The 10,204-nt window shown below is 34.4% G+C and overlaps 1 protein-coding gene across 1 annotated transcript; it reads left to right on the forward strand.

Annotated features, from left to right (window-relative positions):
• Window positions 1-1,302: 1,302 nt before the first annotated feature.
• LOC100368726 (zinc metalloproteinase nas-34-like) lies at window positions 1,303-7,481 on the forward strand. Its single transcript, XM_006816129.3, has 12 exons — window positions 1,303-1,400; window positions 2,279-2,378; window positions 2,523-2,718; window positions 2,820-2,946; window positions 4,100-4,169; window positions 4,413-4,616; window positions 4,920-5,046; window positions 5,434-5,689; window positions 5,885-5,952; window positions 6,400-6,661; window positions 6,811-6,886; window positions 7,361-7,481. The coding sequence occupies exons 2-11, from the start codon at window positions 2,310-2,312 to the stop codon at window positions 6,881-6,883; spliced, it is 1,452 nt and encodes a 483-aa protein (XP_006816192.2). The 5' UTR covers window positions 1,303-1,400; window positions 2,279-2,309; the 3' UTR covers window positions 6,884-6,886; window positions 7,361-7,481.
• The last annotated feature ends 2,723 nt before the right edge of the window (window positions 7,482-10,204 follow it).

Below are 10,204 nucleotides of genomic sequence, written 5' to 3' on the forward strand. Positions count from 1 at the left end.
CCACAAAAAAATACCAGAGAGCTCCTTACTCACATATCCAAACCCGACTTATTGAGGGCGTTCGGGTCTCATGGATAATTCCCCCAATCATTGAAAATGAAACGGGTATCAATGCTATATATATTTGGAAGTTCTGCCACAATTTTACTCATTTTCACTTTCTTTTTATTATTATTTAACATAATGGGGGACATTTCGACGTTAAGTTGCGCATTCACAAGATACAATTGTGTGCATGAGTTGGCTATAAATGGAAACTGTTGTATGTGCTGGCAATCGTGATATACATATTATATTATATTATATTATGCTAAATATAGTATATTTATTCATTTATAAATGTTCGATAATAATGTTTTTTATTATTTACTTTAACGCTTGTTTACGAGCAAATTGTTTGCATATTTTCAAAACAAACATATCCATAAATTATTACTAGTAATTTTGTTTTACCTGATAAGATAAGCATTTAATATTTTTTTTTAATTTTTCTGATTGCGGATTATTCGTCTCGGCCAATCACATAACACGTTACATACAAGAGCTTACCAACGCGCACAATTTTATTCTATACTAGTAAAATAAAACGTTAGCATATAATGTAAACAGAGACAATTTCTGTTGCAAACATCAAATATAAAATAACGCAATATACTTAGATACAATTAACTAATAGTTATTGTTTTTAAATTAGTAATTAGAATGGATGTACACTGCCTTAGTAAACCATTCGTAGCTAATGAGTTGATAGAAATGTATTTTGATTCAAAATGGCGAATATGATTTTTGCCTTGAAATATATTTACAGACAAAGAAACGTCCATAAACACTTTACATTCGTTTTAAAATCGCAACCATGACACATTTTTCCAAATGCGATCACATTTTACTTTGTATTGAATAGGACATTATCAGATTTCGATTTTGAGAAGCTGATTTTTGCGTCTTTTGCAGATCGTTGATTAGCAGTGGACGATGATTGCTGTGTATTTTGATAAATTACATACTTTCCCTACGTCTATGAGGTATAATAATAAAAAATGTTAAACAAATAAATGCACTAGCGTAAAGCTCCTGGATGAAACCGCTAAACATATGTCATTGTCACACAGAGTATGGACAAATAAACGTAATGTGAATAGTCAGCAAAGAGACATGAAGCAATGATTGTTTGCATTAAATTTTGTTTGGAATTGTATCCCCATGTTTTGCTTTGGAATGCTTTATTATCACATTACGTGGGTGAGATATAGAGGATTTTTTACGTCAGAAATATGTAAATCATTTCAAACACCCCCGCAACGAAAACTGAGCAAATATTATTATAAATGCAGCAGTGTGCCTACAGTTTTAATTCATTCGCCTGACATCTACTCCTCTACGAATGTGGACAGATTCATGTGAGTATGGTATATTTTGTTGCATGCATGTGGCTACGATATACATGATCTCAAATACAGGAAATCTGTTTTTTGGTGTGTGTGTGTTTTTTTACATTTACTATTTGTTCTAATCTTACCTGTTTATGAGCAATACGACCATATTGATCCACTGTCGAGCGAGCAGAATTCTCAACTGAAATCGCGAGCGAGATTTATTTTCGAATAGTTTTGTTTGAAAAAGTCATCTCAAAATAAAAATATTATCTCGATATTGTTCTAATGCATTATGAATTTAAATGCATTCATTTCGTGATTTTAATTTCATATTTGTAACGAATGCGTACGTAATCTTTCGTTACATTGATATGTTAACTATTTTTGACGCTACTACTCAGATTGATTTGATATGTGATTTGTACCTTACTCATTCCGTAATATAATATATGAGGTTTTCTATTTTTTGATATCGTTTTTGTCATAAACGCGATTGAAAACTGCTACGTAAATAATATCCATACTTCCGAGTAACCGGATTTCCTAGTGTGGCACATTTTGTGAGATATGTTGTATTTAACTCGAGTTCAGTTTACTCCACGTTCTTGATGATACCATACCCTTCGTATATGCTGGCTATCAAGTGTGCTGTACATATGTGAGTGAGCATGTTAAGTGAATTATTAATTAAAGGGTTTACGCTGTACCATATTGATATGTTCAAAACCTCTAAAGAAGTATAATGCGCATGTCCCTTAAAATAAAAAAAAAATAATATATGAAGCAGAATGTTTGCCCGTTCCGTTCGTCCATCTTTGTCACATGAAATAGAAGCTTCCGTTCCTTGTTTCAACTAAAATACTTTTTAATGAGACATATATACTACTGATGTTTGTCTACAGACACGAATACTGGTGAGACGAACTGAACACGATGGCAAAGATTCAAGCAGTATCCGTATTTTTTGTAATGCTAGCGACTTTTACGTTTGTCACATATACGGTAAGTAGTAGACGTTCTACAGTCGAACGTTTGCGTGTTAGCCCAATGAAACACCTTGAACATTCTTCCCATCGTTTGAAAATCAAAACTAAAAATCAGATAAAGTATATTATTATTTAAAAATCATTTTAAATTATTTATTAGACACAAAACGAACCTCCTGAAGAGCAACCAAGTCCTGGCACCCTGGAATCCGATATGAAGTTAACAGATGAACAACTCGGGGCTATTGTAGCAATTGTAGAGGCGGAGGCAAACGGAGTGGTTGATAGAAAGGCTAAAGCCGATCTTACTTATCGTTGGCCAAATGCCGAAGTGCCTTATGCAATATCGGATTCAAGTAAGGATGATGTTCATTTTCCCTGTGCAGCTTTTGTCTGTGTCTTTTTGCATTGTGCTTGTGTTTCTCGCTATGTACTCTATATATTTGTATCATTATAGGTCGAAATGATGGTGGTATAATAAGAAAAGCGCTTGCATATTGGGAGAGCAACACTTGTATTAGATTCCCGCTATATAATTCGGTCAACGCAAACCAACACAGAATAGAATTTATAAAGGCAGACGGGTAAGGTGGCTAAAAAGATAACATATTTTTCACAATTTTGCAATATTTAGTGGCGTATTGCTGTCTTTTCTATTCTATTCAAATACTGTTACACTTTTATTTATGCTACTAATCATTGTGTCCTGGGGGTGAGGGCAGGTCCGTTAACATTATTTAGATTTTTGCAAATAGTAAGACGAATGAAACGTCAACGGTTTAATATATTAGATTTAATGTTGGTGAGATGCAGTTAAAGCGATTTAGTACTTTTGCGGTGTCTTTGAATCCGAGGAAATAGTTCTGTGGCAAGTTAATCGTGTTGTGCCAGGTCACAGAACAACACACTCGGGACCACTGTTGTCTCTCCAGACTGTTTTTGAATGCAAGTACAGAGTAGAATATTCACCAATATTCCGTCTCAAACAGAGATAGGCTTTGAACTCAATGCCGATCATCAGTCCGCTTCACTTTAATGTCGGAACACGCCCAACGAACATCTAGTAGTATTGTGCAAATTTAGGAATTTCTCTTTGATTAACACCACGAGCCATTCTCTTGTTAATTTTTCTTGTACGTTTTGATGAATTGTACTATTGTGGGAAAGTGTTAATTTGGATGCATCCAAGATGCGAAGACAAAGCATATGTGCATTTAACATTTTACTTAAATGTTTCGTGATATTTATTATTTTTTAAAACTTGTTTATGGTCTTGGTACTCTTTTGTTTGTTTGTTTATTGTATGTGTTTCTTCAAGGTGTAAATAAACGGCATATATATTCTAAGCTGTTGTATTTGACTATAGGTCATCAGTGAAACTGTGGCACTTTAAACGCCCTTTTTGTCTCTTGGTTTAGAATCATCCTTAGCATAGGAACAAGCCTTAAGTAACAAATGAATATCATAGTATTTTGACAAGAATGTGGGCAGACAACTACGTTTATTAACATTACTGAATAACTCGGTGTGTATTAAAATCTAATATTCAAATTCAATACAAACCTCAAAATGTCTTGTACGATGTGACATTGGTATCAGATGATGTACAATTGTTATAGTAAAAAGCTTTGTAACTTTCAGATAACGCCTGAATCACCGATCAGTGTTGAACTCCTTATCTCGTGTTGCTATTTCAATTACTATATGGTTATTGATGCATTTGTGTTACCTTTGTAGGTGCTGGTCGTGGGTCGGCGATACCGGTAAACTCCCACAAAACATTTCCATAGGGGCTGGATGTGAATGGGTGAGTTATATTTATGTTGTGTTTTTGAGATGATGAGTAATGTTGAACGTTTGCCCTGGACCAAATAGGCGTAACGTTGTATACGCACTATGCGATACAGCGTGGGATGACACGATTAAATTGTTAATTGTGCAATATGATATACTAAAATATTGACGGAAAATATATGACTGTCAAAGGTGAAAGGTGTGTATCTTTTTTCAGATCGTGACTTATTGGATATTTTATTATTTTGCCCAATAGAGAGGAACTATCGCTCATGAAATTGGCCATGCAATAGGATTTTGGCATGAACAAAGTCGTGACGACAGAGACAATTATGTTACAGTTCACTTGGGAAATGTTAAATCGGGTCAAGATCATAACTTCAATAAATATACTGCAAACAATGTTAACTCATACAACGTGCCATACGACGTTGGGTCTCTAATGCATTATGGTCCCAAGGTAATAATACGTTTATCATTTCTTATTTGAACTTGGACTTTGACAATCCATACCATGAGGTGATACTACACAGTTTAAATACAAACTAATCTAATGAGATTCACGCTTTTTTACAGTGATAATCACAACGGGGATAAACTAAATCATCAATTCTACATATGCATCTGTCTATAACGATATTGTTTTTTTTTCTACATGTATTATTTCATAAACTAACTAACTTAGCATATTGATACTTCAGTTATGAACTCACGTCAGCTTATAAGTGTTGTGCTATGTTAACATACCAATAAATGAATTCAGTATTTCAGCAAGAATGGTTTGGATACAATAACAGCAAATAATCCAGAAGACCAAGATAAAATGGGCCAGGATGAGCATCTCAGTACTGCTGATATTCTGCTAGCTAATATAATTTACGATTGCCCAGGCAGGTATATTTCTGGTTATTTGTAGGACATAGCTGCTAAGAAAATGAAATCGATATTTCATGATCCATCATCAAATAATTGTGGGTAATTACCAACTAATTATCTTGAAGTCAAGAAAACTCCCCTAGCCGTGCACTAGCACGGTTGGCCAGATGTTGATCAGTATGGTTTATTCGTTTGTTCATTAGAAAGACTCTCAGATATACAAATGTAGGCTCTTGCACATTTACTGAAATTAATAAAATCATTACAGAATCAGAAACTCAACTAAAATTTAAGTGTCTCACATTTTATTTGTCAGAAAATATTTATAATTTTCAATAAATTTACCCTGTGTTTATTATTTGTTTTCATTGCGTTTGTGTTTCTCGCAATAAATTATACAGGTGGAGCTAAAATCAGCACGGAATCAAAGCGTTGGGAAAATAACCAGTGTGCATCGCCATACAAAGTGAATAGCCTTGCTACTATGAATTGGGCAGTCTCTGCGCTAATCGCGAATGGAGATACTTCAAATTTCTGGATTGATGGCAGTATTGACGGCTCTAGAATCACATTCAGTGATGGTTCAACAATGGCGGTTGACTCAAATCTATTTCACGATGATGAACCCAATGGAAGTGGTTCCTGTCTGCAGTTGTGGTAAGTTCAAAATAATGGCAATTGATGCCATCCTGTTATACTAAAAAATATGTGCATGGTGCGTGTTTATAACAAGGTATGCAGTTGTCGGTTTATTTTATCAACTCATTCTACAAAACCGGCTACATTTAATATCCTAAATCAAAATTACATCACCACTTTGCCAGAACAACCTCATTATTGCATAATCTACAGGCATAATAATGGTTACTGGATGATGGATGATTCATCATGTCACTACGAGCTGAACTATTTATGTTCAGGTAAAATATAATTTAAATTATATTCAACGTTGTATCTGACTTACTTTGACTATTTGAATATAAGTGAAGGTCATATATATACTGTATATATTCAATTTGTACAAACATGACCGACTGGCAGTCATTTCAGTTAAATTCATGACCGTGCCAATTCCTCACTAATATATCACCGATTCAGTTGAAAGTACTATACTTGCAAGTAATACTCTAGGCTGATCTATGTTTTTATTATAAAATTACAGATGCATGTCATATTTTTGTCTAGACGCGAACACGGATTGCCCATCTGACGACCATTTGGTTTGTTATGATTTCCATGTTAGTTTTTTTGACTGCATGTGTGTATATAATCACTGTATTTTGCATTTTACTATATTGAAATTGACATACGCGTGTACTGTGTACTGTCAAGGCGTATTATTATTATTATGCTCATGTTACATATAGCATTGCCTGTGGTTAGTTCGGACACAGCGTATCTAGCGTCAACTCAATGTGCGTCTGGAGCTCTATACCAAGTTACTGACCAGGCCAGTTTGGAACGTGCTCAGGTTGTTATGGCAACAAATGGAGAGAATGTAAATTACTGGGTTGATGGCAATATTTCAGGCAATACAATTACCTTCACTGGTGGTTCAAAAATCGCAGTTGATTCGACACTGTTTCACGCAAATGAACCCAATGGTAGTGGTCCCTGCCTCTTTTTGGGGTGAGTGTGAATTTGTTGGTGATTGATGATGACATAATTATAATTATAATTATAAAGGTGACTGTCGAATTACACCAACAAAACATTTCCCATAAACGTCTTTACAACATAGAATTGCAATATTATTATTTTTTTGCTCATATTTACAGGTGGAACAGCGGTGAATGGAAATTAGATGATAGCGCATGTGGTCATCAGCGAAGGTATTTATGTATTGGTTAAATGGTAAGTCATCTAGTATTTTGCCTTGCAAACATGTCAACCTAAACAACATTCTTAATGCGCATGTAATTCACAAAAAGTTAATTATTCTTGAACTCAACAATATTCTTCCCTTGTACATTTATCTACCGATTTGCACATAATTTTCTATTTCTAGGTTATATTCACTTAGTGCATATTTTGCATCCTGTGTAGTTTAAGCAATGGCACATTATTTATCCCCCTGCGTCTGTTCACTAATTTGACATTATTTCATTGTACAATATTCGTACATTATGTATCTGTTCACTAATTGCATATCATTCTCAGTTTTCTAAACATGTACATTATTTTCATGTTGTTAATTATTCGGTATGTAGTGTAGTATATTGCACTTCAATTCATTTATATATTTTTCAAATACAAATGTGAATATAGGAAATACAAAATTGTTTTGTTAATTTAAAATTATCTGTTAATCGTTTTATTTAATTTCAGAAAATGGTTCATTTACGACAGATTCCGAAAATAGTGCATAATGTAAATATAGTATATCGCATGGGTTAGTTCGATTGCATGCCTGATGTAAAAATAATAATAAATCGTATGTATTGCAGAACATCCTGGAGTCATGGTCTTTTATATTTGGTATAGTTGTGGCACGAGATTATTACAGCCTCTTCCAATAAACGACCAATTCAATCTAGTTGAAACAACATAAAATTAATGAGGAATTAGCCTTTATATATTTTCTACATTTTTTATCACATACATATGTATTTTCTAACATTGCTGTTTCATACCTGCAATATGTTGACTCCTTGCATAATATTCTTTCGATGAAAAATCCTAATACGAGAGTGAGGTGATTGTTCCCACTCATGGCGAACTTATCCCATGGTGTATTGAGTTGAGAACTGTTGACGGCATAACTCCCACAGTACTTTCCGCGCACATATGATCATGCTATTTTGCCCTTACTCCCCTGTTGCGTGTCTAATGACTTCGAGTTTATCCACACAAGAGTGAAAACATGAAGGGTTTCTAAAGGTGGTGCACTGCCTTTTCAATCCACGATTTTGAGTTTGAGCACTCAGGCTTGGGTCAACCAGCAACACCAACTCTAACTCTATTAGGTGCTTATGCTATTAAATTTTAGAACGATACCGGGTACATTTATATGAGCGTTGAAAAAACTATATACCGATTCATGTTTTCATGAAAGAAATGTACATGAATTTGAAACGATGGTATTGATCATAACTGACAGAATGTCAGCCTTCTATGACAGCAAGACGGTGAAGTTGTGATAATGTTCACAGCGCAACAACGCATGTAGAGTTAAAGGTAATTGCAAACTTCAGATGCATTCAAACATGAGACATTTTTTGTCGTTTTTCATCATTTCATTGGCAGTGTCGGACGATGAGCATATCTTGGTATCAATTACTGAATTTATGAATGTGCGAACCACGTGCTGTACGCTAAAGTTGTGTCCATAGTCAGCTGGCGCACAGGCGGTAATATAATAAATGCGATATTTAACTATATGGGGTCGCCATCTTGAATACGGCATGAACATAAATAAAGAGAGTTATGAAACGCGTTTTTCAGTTTTCTACAAATCGAGGGAAAATGGTTAACAAAATTTGACCGAATTCGTCGTTTTGTGTAGAAAAATCTCTTGCATACAAACACATAACTACATGAAGAACATATCGAAAGTCGAAGATAGGGCGTTCCACATGCGCGCACACCGTTTTGGTGGTGTAACGTAAACTTGCACGCGTGATATTGTACTTCTGGGTATACCAATCGACGTCACAAAAATAACATTCTTTATCGACTATCAGCAAACTGACATGTTGCTATTTTTGAACAGTAGTTTTGCTACTTACGGGAAAGTGGTTTATGGGGTAAAAAAGTGAAAGTTCTTCAAAATATCGGTATCGTGTAGCATACACCAATGAATATTGTCATCACAACATTTTAGAAGTCAAACGACTACACAACGACAATGCCTGAAATATAAGTCATTTTGGCTTCACAAATGCACGTTTCTACTAGAGGGCACGATTTATAGAAAAGGCGTATACCACGAATAGAGAAGTCATTGCAATGAACAATTGCATGATACATATAGTGTAGCATCAGCAATTACTCAAAATACGCGACATATAGTGTAGAATTGGTAGTGACACATATTACACTACATATAGAGTAGCATCAGTAACACATATATGCTACATATAGTGTAGCGTAAGCAATGACACATATTACACTGCGTAAAGAGTAGCATCAGTAATGACATATATGCTACATACAGTGTAGTATGAGCAATGGCATATATTACACTACATATAATGTAGCATCAGCAATTACACATATTACACTATATATAGTCTAGAATCGGCACTGACACTTATTATGCTACATATTGTGTAGAATTGGCAATGACACATATTACACTACAAGCAGTGTAGCATCAGAAATGACACATATTACACTACATATAGTGTAGCATTAGCAATTACACATATTACACTATATATAGTCTAGAATCGGCAACGACACATATTATGCTACATATAATGTATTACACTGCGTAAAGAGTAGCATCAGTAATGACATATATGCTACATATAGTGTAGTATGAGCAATGGCATACATTACACTACATAAAATGTAGCATCAGCAATGACACATATTACACTATATATAGTCTAGAATCGACAATGACACTTATTATGCTACATATAGTGTAGAATTGGCAATGACACATATTATACTACAAGCAGTGTAGCATCAGAAATGACACATATTACACTACATATAGTGTAGCATTAGCATTTACACATATTACACTATATATAGTCTAGAATCGGCAATGACACATATTATGCTACATATAATGTAGCATCAGCAAAGACACATCTTACACAGCATATAGTGTAGAATTGGGAATGACACATATTACACTACATACAGTGTAGCATCAGCAATTACATATATTATGCTACATATATTGTAGCATCAACAATGACACTTATTACACTACATATAGTGTAGCACTAGCAATTACACATATTACGCTACATATAGTGTAGCATCAGCAATGACACATAATGCGCTACATACAGTGTAGCATCAGCAATTACATATATTATGCTACATATATTGTAGCATCAACAATGACACTTATTACACTACATATAGTGTAGCACTAGCAATTACACATATTACGCTACATATAGTGTCGCATCAGCAATGACACATATTACGCTACATATAGTGTAGCATCAGCAATTACACATATTACTCTACATATAGTGTAGCATCTAG

Source organism: Saccoglossus kowalevskii, chromosome 9 (assembly GCF_978046115.1).
Source record: "Saccoglossus kowalevskii chromosome 9, keSacKowa6.1, whole genome shotgun sequence".
Taxonomy (NCBI): Eukaryota; Metazoa; Hemichordata; class Enteropneusta; family Harrimaniidae; genus Saccoglossus; species Saccoglossus kowalevskii.

Excerpts from the sequence above, each read along its gene's own strand:
- LOC100368726 (XM_006816129.3), top strand. The coding sequence starts at position 2,310 with ATGGCAAAGATTCAAGCAGTATCCGTATTTTTTGTAATGCTAGCGACT. Across the intron at positions 2,719-2,819 it reads TTATGCAATATCGGATTCAA|GTCGAAATGATGGTGGTATA; the intron begins GTAAGGATGATG and ends GTATCATTATAG. Across the intron at positions 5,047-5,433 it reads TATAATTTACGATTGCCCAG|GTGGAGCTAAAATCAGCACG; the intron begins GCAGGTATATTT and ends TAAATTATACAG.